The 26,933-nt window shown below is 49.3% G+C and overlaps 1 protein-coding gene across 4 annotated transcripts in view; it reads right to left on the reverse strand.

Annotated features, from left to right (window-relative positions):
• The window catches only part of FBN3 (fibrillin 3), a 115,481-nt gene that overhangs the window by 31,082 nt on the left and 57,466 nt on the right, over positions 1-26,933 (reverse strand). For 3 of the 4 annotated variants that reach the window (XM_087769133.1, XM_087769132.1, XM_087769134.1), the window contains 14 exons: positions 20,390-20,515; positions 12,828-12,980; positions 11,969-12,166; positions 11,131-11,274; positions 8,534-8,653; positions 6,643-6,768; positions 6,020-6,142; positions 5,018-5,293; positions 4,567-4,620; positions 2,885-3,010; positions 2,380-2,505; positions 1,399-1,518; positions 458-595; positions 327-377 (listed from right to left, as the gene is read on the reverse strand). In XM_087769133.1, coding sequence (XP_087625259.1) covers positions 327-377; positions 458-595; positions 1,399-1,518; positions 2,380-2,505; positions 2,885-3,010; positions 4,567-4,620; positions 5,018-5,293; positions 6,020-6,142; positions 6,643-6,768; positions 8,534-8,653; positions 11,131-11,274; positions 11,969-12,166; positions 12,828-12,980; positions 20,390-20,515 — 1,881 coding nt within the window. Of the gene's footprint in view, positions 1-326; positions 378-457; positions 596-1,398; positions 1,519-2,379; positions 2,506-2,884; positions 3,011-4,566; positions 4,621-5,017; positions 5,294-6,019; positions 6,143-6,642; positions 6,769-8,533; positions 8,654-9,115; positions 9,364-11,130; positions 11,275-11,968; positions 12,167-12,827; positions 12,981-20,389; positions 20,516-26,933 lie in introns of those variants that run through there. The other variant, XM_087769135.1, reaches the window with a different exon arrangement.

Below are 26,933 nucleotides of genomic sequence, written 5' to 3' on the forward strand. Positions count from 1 at the left end.
GACCTGGGGGTCCTGGTGGACACCAAGTTGAACATGAGTCAGCAATGTGCCTGTGCTGCAAAGAAGGCTAATGATATCGTCGGCTGCATTAGGAGGAGTGTTGCCAGCAGGTCGAGGGAGATGATCCTTTCCCTCTACTCAGCACTGGTGAGGCCACACCTGGAGTGCTGGGTCCAGTTGTGGGCTTCTCAGTACGAGAGATGGACATACTGGAGAGAGTCCAACAAAGGGCCAGACTCAAAGATGCAGGATAACAACAAATAAACAATGACCATGTTCCCAATAAAAAAAAAAAAAAAAGTCCTCCGCGTCCTGCAACACTTTACCTTCACATGTGACCCCCTTCATCCTAGCATATCCCCGGGGACAGGCAGTATCTGCAAAAAAACAGAGGAATGTCAGCAAAGAAATGGGCTGCGTCCTGCCTTCCTGATCTCTGTGCCAAGCAGAGCCTTACCGATCTCACAGCGCTCACAGGGGCTGCCCCACGCTGCCCCCAGCGTAGCACAGCACTCCGATTTCAGCGTGGCCCCGTTGATGTTCACCTCGCAACGCCCATCCTGGATGTTCAGCCAGCACGTCCCTTTCATGCTGTCTGTAGGGGCAAAGACAAGGTGTGAGTGAAGAGCTGCTCCTTGGTGGAGGTTCCCAGCTTCATGGCAGCCAGGCTGCCACGAGAAGCAGCTAGGAGAAACTATCCCTGAGCTGCAATGGGACTATTGCTCTCTGGTGTCGCATTATCCTTCAGGCTGTGGGGCCAAGCACTTTGCAGCATGGACACAAACTGCGCTGGTGCTCAGAGCCCTGTCCTGCTGCTGTGCTGTGGAGCAGCATTTCTGTGCTCTCTGATACAACTGCTATTGTATCAGTTCTGTGTCCTCCCTTTTCCTATTCCCAGCCTGCTCCTTGTCTGGGTAGAAACAGTCCCTTCTCTCCCGCTGCCCCAGTGATGCCTTGCAAAGCCCTGACCATCTCGGAGTGGGAAGTGGGTACCTTCTTATCATCTTGATGAGAAGGGATCTACTTCATCTTGATGTGCCTTAATGTCAGCACACTACAAACCCATGTGGTGAATGAGAACCCACCATCCTGATGCCCTGCAGGATCCCCTGGGACCCCATGGCTGTGCTTTGTCTTGCGGCAGCACAGCTGGGGATTTCTGTGTCTGCCACACACTGCTCAGAGCACTGCCTGAGGCTGCAGCTTTTCAGGCTCCCTGGATGCATAAGAGAGATGTTAATTGTTAACAAACACCAAGAAAACACTAGGTGAGAAAGAGAGGCCTCAGAGGATCCCCATCCCAAAGGCAGGAGCATGGGACTTGCTTCAGATGAACAACAAGGGCTGCTGATGAGCGCTGCTGCTATCAGAGCTGCCTCTAGAAGGCCACATCCTTACCCACGCAGATGGTGCCACTGGGATCCAGCTTGCTGCCTGGGGAGCACTCGCAAGCAAAGGAGCCAGCATTGTTCCTGCAGACACCGTTCACACAAGGGTTAGAGGTGCACTCATTGATATCTGCGGGAAGAAAGGGACTGTCACTGTAGTGAGTGCCATGGGACCCAGTTTTCTGGGCCAGAGACTGGGGGAGATGAGGAGCAAAGAACATGAAGAAAGGGGTTTTTCAGCTGTTCAGAGGATCACCAGTCCAGGCCACAGGAATCCTGCATGTACAACTCAAGTATGCAGCATCTCAAGGGGGACGGGCACAGACACCATGACATTAGTGAGCTTCTTTGGGATTGAGGGAAGGGATGGATTGAGGGTGGTTGGTGCAGCTACCGGGGAATGATGGACTTGCTCGCTCAGGGCTGCTCCTGGCTAAGACGGGAGCGGCCACAGTGCTGAACATGCCTTCATGTACCTGTCTGAACCAGATGCGAGGCTACAGAGCATTTGCCATTTTTCACCTTCTTTACAGAAAATCAGTTTTTCTCTCTAAACAGACATTTATGTGTACAGTGCCAGTTCTCAAATGTTTGAGGACTTTGTGGTCAGGAAACAATTTCCCCCACTCCAAACTGTAAGCTTTCAATCAAATCCCCAAAACTTGCAATTTTGGCCCGGTTTTAGCTAAAATTTTGGGGGTTTAGAGGAACTCGTTCTGGTTTTCATTCTCTGAAAAGCCCAGATGTTCTGGGTTTGGATGTCCACTATTTTGAATGAAGTGTGAAATTTCCCCCTAGGAAAAAAAACAAAACAAAACAAAACACAACAAACCCACAAACCCAAAGCCTGGACCTGCTCCAGTTCAAACCACTGTGGTCAAAAGGGAACCAAAGACACATTAGGCCTTGAGCTCCCTTTCAGGCAGGACCTCAGGCCATAGCTCTTTACATTTTGTGAAGATGTTCTCCGTTGCCTTCAGAGTCACATTACCTTCACAGGTATCTGTCTCCGTCCTGAAGACAAAGCCCTTGGGGCAGGTGCAGGTGTAGCTGCCGGGTGTGTTGCGGCACAGTCCGTTGTCACACAGCAAACGATTGACAGTGCATTCATCAACGTCTGTGGGCAGAGAGATGGGGTTTCTGAGCTACAACACCAGCGTCCGCTCTTCTACTCTGCCAGCCTTACAGAGCTCTGGCAGCCTGAGAGGCACAGAAATGCAGTACCGTCCGCAAAGCAATACAACATGGAAAGTACGTTAAATCACGTATGTGTAGCTTCTTGCGTGGCACCTTGTGCTCTTCTATGTGGGCAAGGCAGCCCTGAATGGGGACAGTGCTCGAGGGCATCAGCTGCTGTGTCACCTTAGGCTCCTGTGCAGCCGGAGGTCTGCATCTGGCTCCCAGCCTCATACGCTGAGCGTGTGCCACCCTCTCCCCACCAGCACTGAGCTCCTGGTTCCCTATGCCACGCCGAGCTTGCGCTGCCCTGAACTCACCCACGCAGTTCTTGCCCGTAGGATCTGACTCGTAGCCCAGGTTGCAGATACAGCGGTAGCTTCCACGCAGGTTCTCGCACATGCCGTTGGGGCAGATGTCTGGGTTGAGGGCACATTCATTGATGTCTGCACAGAGAAAGAAGTCAAATTAGATGGACCATGGCAAACGCAATGGAGAATGTGTGGTGGTGGCAGGGCAGGGACAGAGGGGAGTGTTACGTTTAGGTGAGGGCAGGGCCTGGGGCAGGGGCCAATGCCTGCTAGATGTCAAAACCTCAGCTTCAGAGATTTGCAAAGTGCCTTGAACAAATCTGCCTTTGGATGATTCTGCAGCAAGGTGTGGTGGGCACCACACTCCTGCTGCCCATGTGCCTGATGGTTGGGCTCAGGTCTTCAGGGCATCTGGCAGGGAGAGCTGTGGGCGTCCCTGCCATCACCCACCTTCTGCCTGCTCTCCCGTCAGCAGCACCAAGTGCCCTGGGCATGTGGACAGTAACCCAGAAGGGCAGCAGCCAGGCTGACAGCATCTCTTCCTCTGCATCAGCATCATCTCACCGCCTTTTTGAAGGAAAGCTCTGGTGCCCAGGCAAAGAGATTTTACCCTGGCGAGAACCAGCCTCCCCACAGAACAGGGCAGGTTTGTGTTCGTACAGCAGTGTCTTCGCAGTGCCATAGTGCCAGATGGCATGCAGCCCAGGCCAGGGCTTCCCAGACACTGCTGGCCTTTGTCTCCACGCAGTCAGAGTTCAGTTACATCCCCGGGGAAATGCAACCCTGGAGAGCGCTGAGCACACATAGTCCTGGCTGCTGGCAGCAATGCGCTGACCAGAGCATGTCTGACATTAGCTTCTTGCTAGAAAGCATCTTATCGTTAGCCTGAGACTGACTTCGGCCAAGACACGGTGCCCTGGAATGAAGCCCAAGAAGCCACCAGGGTTTTGCCTCTGGCTCATTCCCATTTGGAAAGTTTTGAAAGGCCGTAGCTATCTGGCTGCTTTGTGCTCTTCCTGCTGATCCAAGCACTGCCCAGGGCTGGCAGCGCAGCCGCCTGCCTGACCTCTTGCACAGCTGTCTAATTCAAAGCAGCGCCTTGGCAACACATCCCAACACGCGCTTATCCCCTCCCGCTCCCTGGGAGACCGTGAACCCTCTTCTCCCACAACCAAGGAGCTGGAGGGCAGAGGAGGGAAACATGCAAGAGGATGCAATTGGTCACGCTCTTCACTCCCGTCAAAGCAGGGAGTAAAGCCAAACTCTGTGTGTGCATCCCCAGAAATGTAGTTCCCACAGGGTGCCAGGAATCAACCACTTGATTCAATACACAGTCCTCAGGGATGCTTGCTCAACGTTAACTCGTGGTGCTTTAGGGAGGAGAAAAGACACACAGCACCCCTCTCCCCAAGCTCGCATCCCACCCACAGACACTCGCTAACACAGAGACAGGTTCTTGCATGCACTTACACCCACCCAAGCTACCCTGCGCTTACTCACAAACAGCTCTCGCATACACAGGCGTAACGCGCTAACTCTCCAGCACCCCCTCCGCAGCGCCAAGCCTCTCATGGCACGCGCTCCCACAGTCACACAGATGCACGCACACTCCATTAAAAGCAGCTGAAAGACAGAGCTGAGTGTGACATTAGATGTGCCTGCCTAGGATATGGTACATGGGATGCTCATACCTCTGCCATCAGCTGTTATTCCGATGCCACTGCTGCAGAGTGCCTGGAATTCAGCTGTGTAGAAAGCACAACAGAGCCATTAGCTTTTCTAGACAGTTCAGGCACAGTGACATTAATTCTGGGTAATGTTGGACTTATTGCTTGTTTGTTTGTCAAAATGTCATCTGCAGCCTTCCAAGCAGTGCCTGTTTATTACTTATGCAATGTGTAATTTAGAGCTGATACTCGCAGTTAGTAGTCCAGCACTGTGAGAATCCCTGCAATGAGATCAGCATCAGATTCGTGGATCCAACCTAAATTTGTTGACTGCGTGGCATCCCTTTCCCCCTGCCTATGGCTTTCCCATGTCACTGCCAAGCTGCCTAGGCCATCTCAGGGACCTGTCAGGGACCCAGAATGTCTCTGAGCACCTTCCTGGCTTTTTGTAAACTCACATGGAAGAGGAGCTCACCAGAGTTTTTGGCCGGACAGGGTTGGCAGGGCTCTCCGAAACCATGGTCTGGGTTAGCACAGCAGCACTCGGACTTGGTGACTGCTCCCGGAAAGGGACGAGCACACGTGCCCTTTTTAATGCCTCCATAGCAGGTGCTGCGCATGTGGGTGTCCACGCAGACTCGTCCATCCACCCCGATAGCCAGGCCCCCCAGGCACTCGCAGCGGAAGGAGCCCTCTGTGTTAATGCACCAGCCGTTCATGCAGATTCCTGGCGTCTCGCACTCGTCGATGTCTGAAAGAGGAAGCACAAACTGGCTGTTCCCTACCCACGGGCAGCAGGACACACGGAGAGGGGCTTTGGACTGTTTTGCAGGGAGACTTGGAGAATAAGAGGGAACTAGAGGTGCAGCTTAGAGCATCACATCCCCTGCATGCTCTGCTGGCTGTCCCTGATGGTTCAAGGGAAGGAACAGGGATCTGGGCTTCTTCAGTCTCCCGAGACCCAGCCCGTTCTCAGAGTAGCAGGGTCTGGTCTCTGCTCTGTTAACGGGGCGGTGACCTAGAGAAGTCACCCTGTGTCACAGCAGCATATCACAGAAATACTATGTTCTCGTTCTCGTTCTCCTCCTCCTGCCTCCACTCTGCCTTCACATCCTAACCTTCCTGGCTTTGGGAGGTGGCACACAAACCGTAGTGGAACGTGCTGTAGAGGCTGGGGAAGCTGTGGGGATGACTGCTGCCAGCTCATATTGGCCATTCAGAGCTTCACAGCCCTGCTTAACCTCCTTCAGAAAGAGGATTTAAGCTCCAGTTTGCGTTGAAGTAGTGAAGTGCAAGAACATTTTCCCTTGCACCCATTCTGCTGAGAAAGGGTAGTTTCTGGTGGCAGAGCAGGAGATGCCTGGCAACAGCCTTGGTTTTACTCAGCTCCCCTTGGCCTCAGACACATCGCAAGTCCCCAGGAATGTGGATGGCAGGCTGGGAAGAGGGCAGAGACAAAGCTTGGGGACCTACGCACCGACACAGTACCGCCCGTTGGGAGCCAGCACAAAACCAGGCTTGCAGATACATTTGAAGCTGCCATCCTCATTGATACACATCCCGTTGAGGCACATGTTGGTCGTGGCACATTCATCATGATCTGGGGAGGACAAACAGAAAACACGAGCTGAGCCAGAGAGCTGCAGCAAGACTCTCCTGTGCTCAAAAACTCTCTGTCCCTCATCTCAAGGGCAAACTGCTTCTTACGGCAGTGGGTGCTAATCCTCAAGGCAGAGTTCCCACTGCTGCTCCAGGTCAGAGCTGTCCTGCTGCGTCCCTGTCGCTCTCAGTACCCCAGGTCAGCCAGTGCAGCTCACAGCAGGACTTGCACACTGGCTGCTGGAGGCAGCAACTCTCGGGGTGATGGAGAATGTCCTGCAAAACCTACAGGAGCACTCCAGGAGCACTAGCAGCCTTATAAAAACACCTTCCTATTTCTCCTCTCATGTTAAGATGCACTCTGCCCTAGCAGCGTCTACCCAAAATAAAGGGAGTACAGCACAGCTTAAAGTAACCACCAGTCCCCCAAGAGAACATAGTCTCAGCTCAGTCCCAACCTCCCCGAGGCCATAGACGACAGCACATCAGGAAATAGCTTACCAACACAGTTCTTGCCATCAGGGGTGATTTCAAAGCCAGCATTGCAGATACACTGGAAGCTGCCATCAGTGTTAACGCAGCGGCCGTTCCTACACATGACTCCATTCATGATGCACTCATCAATATCTGGCAGGGAAATAAACATAAGAAAGTAGCAGCAGGTGGAGTTGAGAAGCAGTTCCAGCTTAATCTGCTCCATGAGAAAACCAGGCGAGTGCTCTCAGACACTCAGAGTGTGCCCTGCTCCAGGATCACACTCTTCCCCTCTGTACGAACTGCAGGAGATGGAAAAGATGTGGAGAAAGCGTTCTGCGTGCTCTGGAAGCGTCACTACATTTGTGAGGTTACAGCTCCGGGATCTCAGGCCCTCCATGATGTCTTTCTCAACCTCCTGCCTCAGGGCCCCCCTTGCAACTCAAACTATCCTAGGCCTGTTCAAGTCCATAATAGGCAACAAAAGCCCTCAGATCAACAGCCACGGGCTCAGGCCTGCTACTAAGTGCCACAGGGGTGTGGTCCCAGTGCCTCAGCAAAACGAATTGCAGGACAGAAGTTGGGGTACAACGTGGCTGACCGCAGTACAGCAGCAGGGGAGATGCCGTGTTGCATATCAAGAATATGATGTCCACTTGCTCTGGGAGGCAGGCCACTGAACGCCTCGGGGTAAAGATGAAAGACGAAAGGAAGAGGGCTGTCTCAGGTAGGGTGTTGTTACTGACCCTTTATCCAGAGCTGGAGAAGACAGGATGAGCTATTTTATAAACAAATTACAGAAAACCAGTAGGCTGGCCCCAGTGGCAATGGACGATCCAGACACTTTGTAGACTTCTAACGTGGAGCAGTTAGCTTGAGAGCAGCCTAGCAGAAAAGGGTCTGAATCAGAGATGAAGTAGGGTGGCCCTGCAGAGAAGGAAACCTCCTTTTGGGTTATATCAACAGAAGAGCTGTGTGTAACCCACATAGGGCAGTTTCTTGTCCTGACAGCTAGAGGTCACAGCTGAAGGATGACATCCAATTTTGGCACCGCACATTAGGAAAGATAAAGGCAAAATGGAGGAAGTTGAGAAGATAAAAACAAGGACAATGAGAAGCTTAGAAACATTATCAATGAGAGCAGATTGAGAGACTTGCATTTGTTTAGTCTAGAAGGGAGATGATGGGGGGTTAACACGTTGCAGTTTCCCAACATGTAAAAAAATGTTGTAAAGGAGACAGTGATGAACTGATTTTCATGGACAGAAAGGCAATCACAAGAACAATTCAGCTTAAGAGATTTAGTTTGGAAATTAGGAAAAGCCTTTCACATTGTCAGGCAACTGGGGGGTCCTTTGGAAACCCCTTCATTAGAAGCCATTCGACGGCAAAATAAGAAAAACCTAAGGTCAGGCACTGACAGGGAAATTTGCCTTTGCTTCTTGTTCACATGGGACATTACCTTCCCATAATTCTTTTTTAGCAGTCCCTCACCCAGAGCACCATCTTGCTGCAAGACACTGACAGAACAACTCAGCTAGAAATCACAAGCCCTACATTGATACAAGAATTCCTCAAAATCCTATCTTTTACCAAAACAAAACGTTGCCATCTTTAAATAGAGTTCTGCTCTTGAAAAGGACTCTGTAAGTTCCTTGATTGCCGCTAGCCATTTTTAAGGTAGATAAAGGTAGAGGAAACTTCTCCTAGACAGATTTCAGGAGACTGCTGGCAACTCAACTAAGTTGTCCTGAAATCCCATCACACACCTGGCTGGGAGGTTGGTTGGTGCTGAGAATTCCTCATTCTATTTCCACTTTACAACCCTTTGCCTTTGGTACCCAAGTCTCTTAATAACCCTGTTGACACTCTTGCAGCACGCTGTGTCCTCCCAAAAGGAGAGAGGGAAAATACTTACCGATGCAAGCCTGCTTTGTGGGGGTGCTCTGGAAACCTTCGTGGCACTTGCAGTGGTAGGAGCCAGGCGTGTTCACACAGTCACCATGCACGCAGGGGCTGCTGGAGCACTCATCCACATCTGCAAGAAGAAAAGCCTAAGCCTGTGAGTCACCATTATGCAGGGAATGCAGAGCAAGATACCAGGACAGGCAACAAAGTCTGCCTCCTGTGAGCTGCTGAGCCTGGCCTTTCAATTCCAGGGCTCAGCACCCTGACAGCACGGCCAGCAAGGTGGCACCTCTCCCCTCAAGTGAATCAACTGCACCACTCAGCTTGATGTCATCTGCAAACTTGCTGAGGGTGCACCCAGTCCCACTATCTATGTCATTGATGAAGATATTAAGTAGTATTGGTCCCAGCACAGACCCTTGAGGCACACCACTTGTTACTGGTTTCTATTTGGACATTAAGCCATTGACTGGAACTCTTCAGATATGGTCATCCAGCCAATTCCTTATCCATCCAACAGTCCATCCACCAAACCCATATCACTCCAAGTTAGAGGTAAGAATGTTGTGGGGAACTATATCAAAGGCCTTACAGAAGTACACGTAGATGACAACTGTAGTTCTTCCCTTCTTCACTGATGCAGCGGCTCTACCATCAAAGGCCACTAGATTAGTCAGGCACGATTTGCACTTGGTGAAGCCACGTCTCTAATCACCTCTATCTTCAACCTGTCTTCCCTTTCGAACAGTTGCAGCACTCCAGTCGTGTGATTAGTCCCACATTTCAGTGTAGCTTTCTGGCTGCACAGTGGCTTCCAGCTCCTGTTTGCTACCCATGCTGCATGCGTTGGTACAGAGGCACTTCAGCTGGGCTATCAACCCTCTCACCTTTTAAGAGGAACACACCCTAATTCCTTCCAGGCATTTCACAGGTGTTTCCCTGTTGGTTCCTAATACATCAGCAGCTCCTGGCTCTTCTCTGTTGCTCAAAACTCCATCCCCTTCTCCCACTAAATCTAGTTTAAAGCTCTCCTTATAAGTCTGCCTCCCTTTTTGGTGAAGACCTTCTTGCTCCATTTGATCAGGTGAATCCCATCAGCTCCCAACAGACCTGGCTTCTCAAAGGTAGATCCATGATCATAGAAGCCAAAACCTTGAGTATGGCACCAGGCATTTACCTGTTCAATTCCTCTCCTCCTTCCTGAACCCCTCCCTCTGACTGGGAGGGTAGAGGAGAACACCGCCTGTACTCCAGAGTCTTTTAACACTGCTCTCAGTGACATATAGTCTCTTGGTGGTTTTAAGTCGCCTTGTTGCAGTATCATTAGACCCTACATGGAATAGTAGGAGTGGACGATAATCTGGAGGGTTCACCACACTCAGCAGCCTCTCAGTGATGTTGCAAATGAGAGCTCCTGATAGGCAGCAAGCTTCTCTAGAGAAATTGTCTGCATGGCAATTGGGTGCTTCGGTACCTCTCAGCAAGGAATCTCCAATTACTGATACGTGCTTTTCTGGTGGCACTGGCTCTAATGTGTGTGGGGGCTGGATCAAGGTTGTATGGTTGGCTTTTCCTGGATCTTGTCCGTCACTCACGTGCTCTTCATTCTCCAAACACAGAGTGTCATACCTCTTACACACGGGAACTTCAGAAGAAGGTTCTTCCTTCTGGCCTGAACAGAGACAAGGGTCCAGTCTCCTTCATTTTATGAGTTACTTGTGTCAGTCAGCTCAAGGTTGAATTCAGGCTTACCTTCCCCTTGCGCAGCCTTAAGGTAGGGCTGTCACTCAGGCCGGGACAGCACAAAATACCACACATCAATCTCACATTCCTGGATACTGTGCTGCCTGTTGAGCTCCCCTTACAACATAGGTACTTGTTGGAAGAGTTCCTCTAGCTGGGCATACTTCCAGCTATGACATCCACCACTGCCTTCAGGTGCTGGGAGGACTTCTAGGTGCTGGACCTCCATGCAATCTAAGGTCTGGACAGTTATTTCAGCCCTTGGGAGGTCTGCCTGGGTGGAGATGTCAGCACAGGAAGGCTGTTCTTTGCAGATGCAGTGGGTGGACACCATTTTCTTTCAGCAGGACACAGTCTCCTTAGAGTTCGCAGAAAAAATAGCCCACTTACTTATAAAATGGTAATTCTTTTGAAAGATGCCATCATTCTAATCCTAATTCCTTGGAGACATCAAGCTCATGGACTCATGGATCTGAGTAGGCTTGCGTAGCCACCAGCTAGCCAGGGTGACCGTCGGGGCTGCAGCCTAAGCCTGCAGGGTAAGCAGAGCAGGCAGCAGCCCGATAACTGGCAGAGTGCCCTGCCCAGGCGCCGGTTATATGGGGCTTCCCGCAGTGTGAACTGGCCACCGCTAAGCCAATGGCAATGTTGTGGCTACCAGAGCCGCCACCCTGGACCTTCGTCAGGGGCAGACATATCCTTTCCATCATGCTGCTTCGTTACCTGGCACAAGCCCTCTATCTCCAGCCTCTTGTGGGGAGCTCTGACTGGGGTGGGGGCTTTCGGGGCAGCAGCTCGAGGTGCGGTTAGGAGCAGGCATGGGGCACAGTTGGGGCTGACCCGTGTTAAGCAGAGCCTACTCACCAATGCACTCTCCGCGCACGTCCTGCTTGTACCCCATGTTGCACTCGCAGCGGTAGCTGGATGGGGTGGGGATGCAGCGTCCATTCAGGCAGAGGTTAGTGAAATGCTTGCAGATGTCAATGGTCTGATTCAAAGTGGCGGTTCCTGGAAAGCACAGAAACAGCATCAGGCAGAGGATTACAGCTCACTGCCTTTGATTGTCCCTAGGAAGCGGGGTCGGTAAGTCCAAACACCGATGGATCAGTGGTCCTCCTGGGCCCTGAACAACCACGGGGCTGCAGACACAAACTGAGCTGCCTCAGAAATCTCTGCAGGGTGCTGCGGTACCTGGCACACCCCTACCCCACTGACACGCACAAGATGGCACAGCCTCTCAGAAGGAAGGTGAGAATCAATATTTATTGACATCCAGTGCATTTTCATGGGCTTCAGCCCTTAGCAAGGAGCTATACAGGGATGCACACGAGAGAGGTGTCCAAGGTGGTGGGAAAAACAGTTTTGTTTTGGGGAGGCAGAGAGTGAGGCAGTGACGTGAAAGCTTCATTCCTATTTGGTAATTAGAAAGATATTCTGCACTGGAGCCAGCCTCGGCTCCCTTGCGCTGCCAGCAGACGCTGTTTGATCTGCTTCTGGGCTCTGCATCCTGCACAGCATTAGTATCACATCCCATCACTCCCCCTGTGTCAAAATAAACCTTGTAGCTGGCTAAAAGCACGGGTGCTTTGCTCATGAGTGCACGGCTCAGAGAAGCGGGCCGGCACACAGGCAGACATGCTGCCTGTGTTCTGAGACAGGCAGCCAAACTGGGTCAGCACAGTACGAAAGTAATTTTAATTACCAATGCTTGAACTTCCTGGGCCCATTCCAGGCAGACCTGGGATCCCGCCTTGTCCGTTTGCCCCGTTTGGTCCGATGCCTCCAGGCCCGTTGAGTCCCGGCCCAACACCATTGGGCCCAAATCCAGGAATTCCTGGAAAGCTCCCAGGGAACCCTGGCACGACTGGGAGTCCTTCGATGCAAAGCCTGCGGTACTCATCTGAAACAAAACAGCTGCCTTAGTGCTTTTCCAAGAGTGCCTGAATCCCCCTTCTGCCTCTGCCAGAGTGCGGAGAGCAGAGGGATGGAGACGGAGCAGCCCGGAGCAAAGAGGGTGGGTGCTGATGGGAACAGGGCAGATGGGTGAGGAGGGCTTTAACACCCTCCACTCCGGAGCAGGTGATGAGACACAGCTTGCCAGGGTGTTTGGCAACAGCTTCTCAGGGTGCGTGGGACAGCTGGTGCCGTGGGCTCCCTTCACGCAGGAAAGGACAGGACACAGGAGGGTGCCAGACGCTGTAAAGCTCTGCCCTGCTCAGAGCTGGTGGTGAAAGAAGAGAGGCAGAGAGAGAGATCTACGGTGCTGTGCCTTCTCAAGGCCTCCTGCTGCATGGGCTCACCCTCATTTGGCCCCAAGGTTCAATTATGGTGGGAGGCAAAGAGAGCTGAAGGGGTAGGAGGAAAGGGAAAAATTCTTGCCTTGGCTGAACTCATCTGGCTCAACTTCAGATGAGACCCAGGCAGGGGAGCCCGCATCCCCATGTGGCCTTTCTCTGGGTGCTGTGCTGATGATTCTCCACGTCAAGCCTGGGGTAGCACTAGGGCCATCAGGGCCATGAGCTGGCCCAGCAGCAGGTGGATGTCCCTTGTTTTGCACTTACCAGACCCCCGGACAGGGCACATCTCTGGAGTCTGACCAATGGCCCAGCAACGCCCTGAGTCACAGCAGCACTGCATCTTGGTGTACTGGCCAGGGAGGTCCCCGGCACAGCGGCCCCCGATCAGAGCAGAGAAACACGTCCCAATCCGCTGGTCTGCAGAGAGGGAGAGGAGAAGGAGATGCATTCACAGCGTGTCATCACTGTACTCTCGGTCGCGTCCTGAGTGCCCGTTCCCAATGGCATCTCCTCCGGCTTTCCAGTGTTCTAACCTGACCTCCTGTTCTGCCTCATCCTCCCAGATCATGAAGTTCTCTAGCACCTCCATCTGGATCACAGCAAGGCTGTAGGGCCAGGCCTTATTCCCCAGTATTAGACCTCACATTCCCATTTAGGCTCCTGAATACTATAAGCAGCCTGACCGAGAGCCAGAAACAGGCAGTAGGTGGGCTGTCCCTCTCCATTAGATTCTCCGTTGGGAGCTGCCTTCCTTGCCCTGCAGGAAGGACAAGCTGACCCAGCAGATTCTGGCTGAATTAACGGAGCAGAAAACAGATGAGATCCCCACCTCATCCCATGTTTCCTCACCTTCCCAAAGAAGTGGGACTATTTACAGGTGTCTCCCTCCTTTCGTTAGAGTTTCTGTACCCATAAGAGATGTCAGGGACGGGTTCCCCCACTGACCCAACACACCAGATGGGAAGGGAACAGGCTGAGGGGGGTGGTCTGCATGAGACCACTGCAAATGTTGACACTTCCACTGACGGACAGCCTGACCCATCCCCTCAGTGGGGACAGACAAACTGTTCCGGACTAAATATATTATTCAACAAAATTGCATCCTGGGGCTGAGATCTCCATTCTTCAGGTTCCTCCTCTGATGTTAATGTCTGCCTTGCTTATTTATACTACATTTGTGACCAAGCATTGGCCATCAGTGTACAACAGGCCCTGAACTTGGCCATGTGGAGTGGCAGTGTCTTCTCTCTTGGGCTGTTGGACCCAGCATGATATATTTTCCTCTAACTTCTGCCACTAAAAACACTTCCCTGTGATAAAAACAATCCAGTGCTGCCTGCTACTATTTTGAGGGTTCCCAGACAGTGAGCGGGCATTCCCCAGCCATTCCTGCTCTAGGCTGAAGCCTTGGCTGCAACAGTCCTTTCCCTTGTTCTCACTTGTTGCAGGACAGAGCTGGCAGACCAAGGTGGTCAGCCATCTCCTACGCCACTTTGGTCAGGCTGGGGATCCCGGTGCAACCCTTCCAGTGTTAGTCAGTGATCCCCAGTGCTGTGCTAAGCAAGGACCTTACCACAATCAATGCTGTCCAGTGTGGTCCTGCACATCTCAGGCTTGGCAAGGACCTACCTCTCCTTCCCAGAACTGATTTAATGGCAAATGTCCCATGTCCCAGGCTTCCGATGAGGAAGCATTCCCTGCCAGGTCCCAGTGGTCCCAGCATCTCTCACTAAACAAATGGAGCTGTTCCCAATTCCCCATCCCTCCAGCCTGATCATTCCCATTCCCAGTGGATGCCTGTTTCAGGTCATGGGTTAGTTCCCATAGCCTGGACCGAGCTGGGAGGAGAATGAGTGCTGGATGGTGGTCAAAGTCCGCGAGCCTGGCCAAAGCCACAGACACCAAGCCTGGCACCGGTGTTTGGTGTGTGTGGCTTCTGGACAAGGCCCAGGAGACTGAGGGTCTTTCACACGTCTAGCAGGCTCCGTCTGGCACTAAGTCCTCTAGGAAAACCTGGAATCTTCCACTCATTCATCTCCCGTCCTTGTTTCTCAAGTAAATTAATGAGGGGGAAAGTCTAGTCTGATTTGTCATCTGTGCCTCTAGACTGACATTAGCCAGCAGGCTGACACTTTCCTGAAATATAATTGAAATTAATTGCATGGAGCTGTTTGATCTGTAGGCTGTGGTTACATTTCTTCTCTAATCACAGCTCAGTGACTTGCAGAGGACAGTGACCCCATTTAAAGCCAGGGTGACTAAACCAGCAGGTCTTTTCTCAGATACATCCTTTCCGCCATTCTGCAGCACTGACTTCAACATGAACTATTCCCTTTTAGGAAACTTTATCCACCAAAGAGACTTGCAGAAAGACAGACAGACTAGGAGAAGAGAAATTTGAGTGAGGGGACTGAATGCAACACCAGATTAGCTCCTAATCCTAATGAAGGGAAGTCCTAGCCACATGGGCATTTGGGTCATCCCAAGCCCTCGATCTCTGGCAAGTGGCAAGAGTGCAAGGGCAATGTCCATGTCTTTGCAGGTTTCAGCAGCTGCTGGAGTGTAGAAGAGGGCTGTGTTTCCACAGCACGTTGACAGGTTGATGTTACTTAGCATCAGAATGCAGCCCACGCTTACTCCAGAAAGAAGCTGCTCTCTGAACACGCCAGGGCAGGATAGTGGGGCCATTTGGAAAAGCTGCACCTCAAACCTTTGATGCGAGTTTAGCTAAGTGAGGGCTTACAGCTGAGCTTAAATGAACTTCTAGATGTGAGGGTGGTAGTTTGGAATAAACTCTTTGGGCATTAGAGAGGACAGATCCCACCCGGCTCCTTCTGCTCTTCTATGGGACGCTTGCTGTCCCAAAAGCTGTGATACACGATGACAGCCAGCCAGTTAATGGGCAAGGAGCGATTTGGAGAACGCAACCTCCTTCCCCACAGACATGTGCTGACAAGTTTGACAAGGCAGGGAGGTCACAGCAGTTTGTGTAACGGAGGGAATGGTCCAGCCCTTATTCATCTGGACAAATGTTTATTAAATTCAGCTGTCTTTGCTGCAGTTTGTAATAATCTCTCTCAGAAATGAAGGTCAGAACTAATTGAAAACTCAGCTGGAGTTGCCTTGGGCAGAGAGGGGTGGATGGAAAGAACAGTGGGTCCCTGCAGTCCCTCCGTGACCTCCTGCAGGACCACCCACACGCTGGAGGTACCAGCACAAAGCCGTTGTGATTTTGCTCTGCTTTCCTCTGCAGCCCTTAAGGGAACAGGTTTGCACAATAACCTCGGTAAATCAGATAATGCCGCAGGCGAGAAAGGAGGTAAAATTCCACATGAGATTAGACAGAACAGAGAGGTGGGGGATAGAACCATGGGTCTGTCAGAGGTCTCCGATTCACAGAGGCTGTGGATGCTTTACAAGGTCCAGCCAGGAGCAGTAGAGCAGGAGATGGATTTTGGCACGCTTATCATAACGGGACAGGAGTGACTCCGAGCTGGACCTTCCTGCTGGGGTCTGGCAGAGTCTGCACCCATCTGCTGGGCCATGATGCCCTGATGTGTGTGTCCTGATGCCCAGGAGAAGCCCCACGCCAGAGGCTGCACCCTCTGAGTGACCATCCAGCACAGCTATTCTCTATCTTCCCTTTCAACATGGACATTCTCTTTGTGGTCTGCACAAGGTGTCCAAGATCTGTTGTGCACCTGCAAGGGATTTTGCAGTTTTGATCCTGATGAACACCTGGTTTGTTTCTTTGGTGGTGGGGTAGGGGCAGGGAGACACAGAGGAATAGAAAGTACTGTACGGCTTCCCAGGAGAGAACTTTAAAGGCTACTTCTCTCACCCTGTGTCTTGTCATGTACAGAAACTGAGAAGCTTAAGTGACCAAACCCAAACTAACTAGTGGTTGCAAAAGGCAGTTGGCTCTGACTACAAAGGACCTGAGAGCTATTAGCCCAGAACGGAGCTGCAACACAGCAGCATGTAGCCAAAGATCTCCCACCCAAGATGTCCAATGGTGCTTGGTTTGCAAGGAAGAAGGGTGCAAAAAAGGAGCCTCATACTGTGGTGAGGACAGTCAGTCTGGACCGATGATGCCATCATATCTTCTCTGCTTCTGGAGAACTGACCAATTTCTTTCTTGTCTGGGTAAGATTAGCTGGTGATGTCTATCCCAGTGAAGAGTCATGCCAGAACAAAAGCACAAAGCATTCCTCTCTGCACAGCTCCCACCAAACTGCAGTATCCATGGCACACCTTGGCCACCAGTGCTTCTGCTGTCTCACCGCAGGAGGGCTGCAGTGCAAACAGGGAAGGTCTGGGTGCTATTGCAGGACAGTTTCTTTGCTGACAAGCGCTATAATAAATTCACTCCCTCCCTGGCTGTTCAATCTTCTCCAAATTCACCTCCCAGTTCACTGGTTACAAGGTTGAGGTATAAACGCATCCCTGAAATGATCTGATAAAAAATGATTCTCTCTAGGGGGAAATGCTTTACAAATGTGGACTGAATGATCCAGTTTGCAGTCCAGGTTCCTGAACAGGTTCACACTGTGCAGCGACTATGGAGCCTTTCTACACCCTCTGGTCCCTGCAGATGTCCAGGCAGACCTCTGCTTGGCAGCATCGCCAGCTCCCTCGATGCCTGGGAGCTGTTGGGGGGCTCTGCTCAGGGGCCCTCCCCAGCTCCTTATCCATCTGTTTTGAGCCTGTGATCCCCACACCACTTCCCTTTTGTCATTTCTTGCCCTCATAAATATCTCCTCAGATTTCCTCTTTCCTCTTGCTCTTTCCTTTCCTGGATAATGACCAAAGTGGGCAAAAAGGGTTCTCCAGGCAGGTGAAATCCTCAGTAATACCCTCACAACCTTCTCTGAGCCCAGGACTCTGCAATGATAAGCAAGATCTGGCCCTACCCGGAACTTTAGGCAGTAAATCTGCTGATGTTGCCCAAGAGGAGAGAAGACCCAAATCTTTCAGAGCTTTGCTGCACTATCAGGGAAAAAGAGCAAAGAAAGCAGCGTGCAGGAGTGCTGACTTGCAACGAACAAGGGAACACCATGTGCATGTCTGGAAACGCATCTGAAAGGCCATTTTTCTCATTTGAAAATTATTCTTTTAAGCTGTTCTTGAAAAGCAACCCATTGTACTGAAAAGAAAAAAAAAAAACGCACAGCCTGCTGGAGCAGATCCTTCTGCTGCCTGCAAAACACTGAGCCTGTCTTTTACAAGCATAAATGAATGAAACTGTTATGAACATGTGTGGAACTGGATTCTTTGTGTCAAGCACAGGTGGTTGAATCATTCAATAAATGTTCATTTCAAACTATGACGGACTTTCTCCAGCTACGCTGCTGTTTGCATTTTACTGAGGAAGGCAGTGAAAGCAGCTAATGAGATTTGGGATCAACTCAAGCTCAGTGTCTTGCTGTTTCAGCTGCAAAAACTACAGGAGATTATTCAAATGCAATAAAAAGGTGTTTACTTTACTAAAAAGGGAGGGGAAAGGGATGGGAATATATCAAGGCTGCCACCATAAAGTCACCACATAGCCAGTGCTGGTGCCCCATGATATATGAGACACTGTGGTCACTTCCAGTCTAAACATCTGAGAGGTGGCAGCGTGACAATCTCTTCTGCTCTCTCTTGATGCTGTTCATGCTTTAAGGGTGGCCACATTATTTATTAATTTTCAATTTTACAAACTATTTATTTGATGTATTTCGTAGGACGTAAATTGTGGGCTTAAACTACCATAAACTCTCAAAACGAGCACTAAAACCCCCTCAAACGATAGAAGCAGGGTTTGCAAAATACGGATCCCGGGGCAACAACACCCCAATAGTAACTGTGCATTTTGCCAGAAAAAATATTGTCTGTCCCAAAATGTGACAGCACACTAGCAGCATATATTAGCTCAGGGAAATGGCTACAGCATGATGTATTGAGTTCAGATGCAGTCATAGTCCACTGCAGCTAACTAAGCTTTGGACTATTTTTAAATTTGGGCTTTCTAATTTTATTTAGTTTTCATTTCTTGAAGTACTTGGTTTCAAGGAAAGTGGGGAAATGTCCATATGACTCATCCGACAGCCGTCACACCCCTCGGGGCTTATGGCAGGGTCTGGGAAACAGGGAGGAGAAGAATTTCATTCTCATTAAAATCTATCAGATTCCCAAACAAGGTGACTCACACATTATACTTTACAACATTTTTCTTTCCGGAACTAGAACATGATTAATTTTTACTCCAGGTTCTGTGGATATAAAAGAATTTGGAAATTATTTTTTTCTGTATTAATTTCCAGGACTTTCAACAGAAAGCTGTACCTGACATTTTCCATTGCACTAACGACGATCTTTGCCTTTTCTGTAACAGTTCCCCTTTACAAATCCTTGCATCCTTACCTTTCTAAAGGCGAATGAACTTTCTGAACAGTGAGACAAACCCTGGGATTCATTTTGACTGAAGTTAAGTGCCCCTGCTGAGAGCAAGTAAACAGAGAGCTGATCTATTTATCATAGAAACTGTTGTCTGTTACAAAGAGAAATGGACCATCAAATATTTACAAGGCTTGGAAAGGAATTTTGATCTGTTAAATATGCAAGATTCACTCCAGGCTCTGTAGTCTGGAGGCAGGACAGCTCATCGGTCTGGGGAAAGCTTGCCTGGACTCACATCTCTTCTGGGAAGCTTTGAAATGCAGACATCTTGAGCCAAACTGAGAGCAGGGTGAACAGGTACATCAGACCCGGTGGAGCGGCACCCACCAGCCCCACCAAGCCCTTCATGCAGTCTGCAGGATGGGGACTGCAAGACTGTGATTTCCATACGAGCCTGGGAGTCATTTTCTTGCCAGAAATCGGATACTGTGGGAGGAAGGTGGGCTACAAGGTAATGTGCAAGAGCTTACACACAGCCTTGTAAACCTGCAGGTTCAGCACGGGTGCAGGAATAGGTGTCTGCAGTGCCCCGTGCTGTGCTTGGGAAGCACAGGGTACGGAGGGGATCCAGACAACCAGCTCAGCGCAAAGCAACTCACTCCCAAAAGGCTGAGTTCAGTGAGATGAAGCCAATCGAGTCCACAGCCCTGCTGATTATTAGCTTGGGGCAGCAGGGATTTATGAGCCATTACCTGTGGTCTGAGCAGGAAGGAGGAGGAGATGATAAAAGTCACCATTTATTTGCATTGGTTATGCAAACACTTGGAGTAAACCTTTCCCCCCTTCACCTCTGCAAAGCAAGCGGATGAATGTGCAGGTGTGGGATGTTCCCCACCACTGGGTCCCTCTTTGCTCCAGGAAGGCTTCCAAGCCTGCCCATGGACTTACACACTCCACAACCACGCACCGTCCCTGCAGTTCAGCTGTAGGGGAGTACTGGTGTACATCTAATGCAGGAGAAAAGAGGTAGCGTCTGGGATTCTCCCGCTAGCTGGTGCAGTTCTGTGAGTAGGAGCACAAGGATCCTTCCTCAAACACACCACTATCCCAGCAAGACACCTTCCACCCCAGTCCTCCTCCTGGTGTCCTCAGCAACCCCTTGTCAAACACTTCAAGCACTGAGGCACCTGCACAAGTTATGGAGATGGAGAAAGCCCTGGTCTGCAATAGCATCAAAACCTGTGACCAGGACGGACCACATCAGCCACGGCACATGCCAGGACAGCACATGAAAAACAGCATTTTCCAGCTATTCCAGGAACAATTCGCCCTTTGATTTGCAAATCTGGTGATCACCAGATAGTGATTTGCAAATCACCAGGTTTGGTTTTCAGAGTGTGATCTCTCCCTGTATCTGTGGTCCTGAGATCTATTTAGCATCTTACCAATGCAGCGTGATCCATCGGGGCTGGTCATGAAACCACGTGGACATGTGCACACATAGCTGCCTGCTGTGTTGGTGCACTCGCCGCCATCACACACGCCAGAGATTGCGCCACACTCATCCACATCTAGAAAAGAACAAACCAACAGTGATTATGCTTCCCTGCAAACCATCTCTTTTCCTACCTGCAGTGTGGATCCAGGACCAGAGCTGGGATCACAGAGGACAGTAGCTGGTGTTCCAGGGTTGTCATAGGATGCTTGAGACCATAAGTGGCCTCCTAGCAGTGGATCAGTATGGAAAACAAGACTCCCCCAGAGGGTGATACAGAGGACTTCACGGAGTCCTCTGCTTATCTCTACTGACAGCATAGGTCTTTGGGTAGGCTGATCTATGATGTTGAGCTCCCTGGAGTACAAAGGAAGCTTCAGGACGGAAACATGTCTGTGCAGGTGCATGACTGGCTGGAGAGCCCGTCCCTCCGTGCGACTTGGAGGCCTCTCTGAAAGCAGAGATGCAACATCAGAGACAACATCATGTTTGTAAAAAGCACTGGGTTCATGCATTATTCACTAAATTTCTCCATATGGGAGGGATTTGGTTCAATTTTAAATACATTCAGGCATCTAAATCCAGGTGAAAAGGTCTCTGTACTATCACTTAGGTAAGGGGGGTCTGGACATATCACTCTATGGGTTCAGCTCCTCAATCAGCAGCCCTATTTTAGTGTGAACTGATTTGCATAACAATGCCAGGAGCATGCCATAGTTTGAACTATTTATCTTGTCACAGGGAAGATTAATGAGATAGAGATATACATTGAGTCCTTGGAGAGATCACACCTAATTATCCATGGCAATCAAAGATACACCATCCATGTTAGCAAGCCCTGCCACGCACTGCTTCTGCAGCAGCCTGCTTCTCCAGCAGCCCACTGCCATATCTGTGACAATACGACGTACCATCTCTGCGGATTTAAGAGCACGGAAAATAAGGACATTGCAACAAGATTTTGTCCAGGCGCAACAGTTGGACTCAAACATCAGAGGGACCAGGCAGCCTCAGTGCCCAGACATACGGTAACAATTGTAGAAAGGTTACAGAAGTACCAAAATTCGGAGACAATCTCTCCAGTTGTGTAGCTTCTGCCATTTGAACTTAGGATGTGCTCTACAAGCATCTGTCTAGTGTGGAGATACGGCAGACCCTCACCACGAGCTGAACATGGAGACTAGCCCCATTGCCAAGGTCCTGGATGCCTGGGTCTGGATCCTGAAACAGAGCATCTATATTTGAAATCTTGCTCACAGTTAGATTTTAATCCATGCTGGAAGAACTGCGCTGGAAAGATGAGACACTATAGGGTTTGCTTGAGAACTGTAGAGTTCTCCAAACTTTCCAGGCCATTTATATTACAACCTTGAGAAAATTCTTGAGTTAATTATTTCTTTGGCTCTTTTTATACCGAGTATTTAAAGAGCTTCATATCCTTGTGAAAGTTTTAGTTAACAACAGATGGGAAACCACACAGAAAGCCTGAAAGCTGCAGCTGAACAAAAGTCAAACTGCAACAGAAAGGGGTGAGGACAGAGCAGAAAATTCAAGTACCTATACAGATGACACAGAGAGAGACAGCCTATAACTTTTGTGTGCAGCTATGACTTGGGACCCGCAACTTGGAAAATCAAAGCGTGTGGCAAATCAGCTATTTTCAAAAGGGCAATCTGTTTTCAACAAATTTTGACCACAATGTCAATATAATTAAATGTACAGGGCCCAGCCATGCTTGTGGGGCACTCGACTCAAAGGACTTTTCTGGAAGCAGGGCTGTAGATTTTTTTTCTATTGCCAACTGAAACCTGTTTCAGAACCTGAGATGGAATTAGATCCAACTTCTAATTAATCCACCCAAAGCAGTTGGTTGGTGGTCATGGTCCAGGTGGTGGTGAAAGACAGAAGGAATATTTGCCCGATAGTTTTTACAGGGGCAGAAAAAAAAAAAACGTGTCTTGGCAATTGGCAAAATAAATTATTTCTGCTAAGCAACTTTATTTATTGTGTTTAAAATCTATCATGCTGTTGTGAATGGATAAGGGGATTTTTATATGCAATTCAGATGCTGCCTGGGGCTGGCAGGAAAGTAATGAAAAGGAACTGGTCAAAGTCTGCTCCTTCGAGGGGATTTTTCTGATGTGAACAGCATAACCGCCCTGCACAGCCTGATGGCATTAGCATGTGTGGAGGTTAGAGCTGCTGCAGGGCAAAGACTAATCCGCACAAAAAAAAAAAAAAGGCAGAACAGCAAAGACCTCTCACTGGGAGTGGGGATGGAGGATGTCTTTTGAAGAGCTCATCTAGCAGACTTCAGTGATGAAGGCAGCATACACACATGGGAAAGAGTTACCTGAACCCACCGCATCAGGGCAAGGGAGGGACCAGAAGAAATCTGTGCTGGGAGCCAGAAGACCTGGCTGTGATGATGGATATGAGCCACAGTGACAGATCTGAGAAATGGGCAAGAAATTTCTGTAAGAAATGGGTGTGGGCTACCCAGAGGGGTGGTGAGCTGTGTCCTGTCCAGTGTGAAACTGAGAAAATTTTGAGTTAGGAAGGAAAGGTCTGACTGCAATCTCACAGTGCCATGCAGTGGCTAGCGATGCTAGTGCAGCCCTGAAGATGTATGGGAGAAACACTGAGCAGAAGCAGGTAGGTGATGTTACCTCTTAACTAGGATCATTCCTGGATGCCACAGCAGTGTGTTGCCAGCTCTTACAAGAGGGTGTTAACAAAATGGAGGGGTTCAGAGTCTAGGGGGATGACTTAAAGCATGGAAAAACCTGCCTGGCATTAAGGCACTAGCAGGACTCAATTACATTTATCCAAGAAACTGTAAGGATGTGATGGGATCACAGAAAACAGACACACAAAGATGATATTGAGAGTGCAGTGCTCTGCGGTCTCAAAATGAGAAGATGAAAACTGAAGCTGAGACATTATAAATTCAGGCTGGAATGAAGTGGACAGGTTTACACCAATGGTAAATAATCTTTGGCCTATGTACCAGGGATAGGGGTAGTTCTCCAAGGCTTGGGATGGATTCAACTCACCTAACGATGTCTGTAAAAGGATTCCCTAGCATAGGCACAAAGCTAAGGGAGGGCAAGGGGGCGTGAAATCTGGCTGCACAGAGGTGACTCTCAAGGACTAACTGTTGTCCTCAGTCCTTCAGAAACATCCTCATAAACTTCATCCTTCTCTCTAAAATTAGAGAGGCTGCCAGGAGCCTTCTGCCATCACGTCCCAGGCACTGTGACCCCACTACACCAGCCTTTGGCTGCAGGGTGGGACGGCCATGGACATACGATGATGACAGTTAATTCTCACCACCAAAAAAACACCACCTTGCTCTGAGGGAAAAGAGGTATAAGAAGGTCTACACTGTTAGACTTCTAGAGGAAAAGACTGCAGAAATGATCTGGACAGTGGTGCATGTTGAGTTGTGGTCAGATGCGTTAGCTGGTTACAGAGCAGGCACCTCCATCAGAGTTCTTTCTAGATGCCATTTACACTCTGCAGAAAGAGATAATCTCATCCAGGCAGTAATTCATCACATCTGAATGGAAATGTCTAAACAGAGCAGAAGAGTTGTGCCCTAACAGCGATGATTTTTCCCCACAAAGTGAGACACAGTGAAATTCAACCCACTCAGTTTAGCGATAGACACTGACAACGTATGTGTTTAAGTAAGATGAGCCGAGCTGCCTTTTGAAGTGAGGCATGTAGTATGGACAGAGACCCCCCATGGGTGCTTCACGTGGTCAAAGAAATAGTCTTCAATCTCTCCTCCTTGCTCACACAACCTGTTACAAACACAATTATCTTCGGTTTTACTTTGGCTGCAACTCTGAGTCCGGAGGAATCAAGTGAAACCTTGATTTCAACATGCACAGAATTAAGCCCAAGTGCCTAGGGCAGGTTATACACTCATGTATCAAGGGGGGAAGATGCATTCCTGTTTGGCTTCTTAGGAACTCTAAAATTATGCTTTCAGCTAGCGAGAGATTCCAGCCGCCTTTTGCAAGCAGCAGAGATATCGCCTCTGTCCTTGCAGTGCTCCTTTAGCTCTTTGATGCTCAGAGCCCCTCCAACAGACTGGCATGACTTCAAACCTCGAAAGGCGGCAATGCAAATCTACAGAAAACACTTCCCCCACCTGGGCCCCTGCAGTGAAAGAGATTTTATCACTACAGCCTGCCCTGTCATTTAATTACAGGCCTGTGTTTGGTTACAATTTGCAGAACACTGGAAGGGAAAGAGCTTTATGAAGGAAAAGATGGTTGTACTATTAGAAATAACAGCTTAAAACTGCTGCATGTCTCTCCTGAAGTTTGCTGTATCAGAGGTCTGGAGGCCAGCTGACAGGCAGGCATCTTATTAGATCAATACTTATGACATAGCATCAGTCATCCAAGAAAAAGTGTACGTGTTTGTGGGGGCAGCGACTGCATTCCATTCTTAAGGAAAAACAGAGTTAATTCAAAAGGTTAAATCAAACGGCAACATTTTTTTCCCCTTGAAAATCCTAGCTCAGAAGAGAGCAGCATTAGCAACCCAAGAAGCAGAAAAAAAGCCAGGGCTCCTCAAGCCTACTTGCACATCCTGTACTTTGAGAAACTGAGCTCTGGGTTTTGTTGTTGTTTCAGTTCTTCCCTACCACATTTGCCTTCTTTATTTTCTCTTCGTAAAGCGTCTCATAGTTTTGATTCATTCAGAGCTGAAGTCGACGGAGAGCTTGACACAGTGGGATGGATATGTACACCTCTCATTAACACCCAGCTGCCAGCTCTGGGTAGGGAATTCTTCCAACTCCAACCTGGCTACTTCACGACTTTTCCAACTCTCTGTTAAAAATTAAAGCAATATTCTGTGCACTCTGCTCTTCAGACAATGGCAGAATTCAATGCAAACGTTGATTTTGGACCTGGTCTCCAACTCGCTGGGTTGGAGTTGGCCTGATCATTAAGGCTGAAAATGCTGGAAGCCAAAGGCTACAGAGCTTCAGAAAGAGAGTTGCAGTCTGCAAAGCCCATCCAACACGGATGCCCACAGACATGTTGAAACCCCAACCTTTCCATCTGCTAAAAAAACAGGACTTGATGGAGAAAACATCTCTGTGTCACGTAGCAGAGGTCATGCCTCATCAGCCCTCTCTCGTGCAGCACACGGGAGTCTCAGACCTTCCCTTCCAGAAAGCACAAAGAAACCACAGAGGAGAGTAATGGAACCCTCCAAACCACACCAAATCCATGGAAATGAGCTTTTAATGGATCCAAACAATGAGCTCTTCTGTAGACATTTTGTAAGAAAATTGAAAACACGCTAATAAAATGGCTATCGTGTTCCATTCGTGAGGAAAGTGGGCCCGCCTACCCGCTCTGCTCATGGGAAATGCAGGAAAGCTCCCTCCAATTCAGAAACATGAATAAGATTCAACAGAGTAAAAAATAGAGCCTTGTCTTCACTAGAAAATTTGGATTTTTGTGTGGTGGTGACGAAAGACTAGCCTGTAGGGACATAAGCAACATCTAGCATGTCACCCTACAAATGCTAAATAGAAACAGGCAAGTAAAAAGATGTGAGATTTGTAATTAAAGGATTTGTTCACCCTTGGCAGAATCTGTCTCCTGGAGGTGCCAAAGACTGTCAAGAAGGATCTGCCCCGGACAGATTTGAACAGAGCTTGTTGCACAAAGCATGCAGTGCCTTTCGCTCCCTTGCCTGGTGTTTCTCTGTGTACTTTTTTGTATGTTATCATTCTGGAACAATTTTGGATATGACACGCTTATTCCTTTCGGGGCATTGGAAAGCATCCTGGGTGAGGTACTGGCATTACATACTTCACTGATAACGGAGCTGGCTTAGCATTTTGTTACGCAGTAGAGGAAGGGCTATTAAGAAAAGAAGTTAAATTATTGGCAGAGAACCACTAACATTATGGAAGGAAAAGCTTCATTCAGTCAGTGATTCCACCCATAAGAACACGCCATGGAATTGCTCCCTTAAGTGTAATTTTTATGGCTGCTTCCAGGATAACTTAGAAATGTCACTCTGTGCAACAACCCCCCACTTCCCTACGATTTATTGATAAAGATCTTTGTAGCAGAAAGATGTGTCCGATTTCAGCTTTGATGTTTCCTTTCTTCATTTTGCACCATTATTGCCAGCGGTGCTTTCTTGTGTCCTCCTCAACACTTCTTCTCTTGCAGCAGGGTTAAGAAGTCAGCTGGATATAAGCACGCCCTTCTCTCAGTGCTCACACATTTCTCGTTCCCCTGCAGACCTCAACAGATCCTGCTCTTTTCCAGTTTCCCCATAAGCCAAGCATAGTATCTGTCAATTTAGCTTTAAGCCGGCAACATCCGCCCTCCTTGCTCATCTTTTCATACAAACACAATATAAATGCAATCCTTTGGCACTTGCAAAGCTGGCCTTGTCTCCAGTGTTGGTTAAGAGAGCAGCCTTCCCCTTCCGCACCCTCCGTCCCC

This window comes from Nipponia nippon, unplaced genomic scaffold (assembly GCF_047370975.1).
Source record: "Nipponia nippon isolate SJK-2023a ecotype South Korea unplaced genomic scaffold, ASM4737097v1 scaffold_31, whole genome shotgun sequence".
NCBI classification, from domain to species: domain Eukaryota; kingdom Metazoa; phylum Chordata; class Aves; order Pelecaniformes; family Threskiornithidae; genus Nipponia; species Nipponia nippon.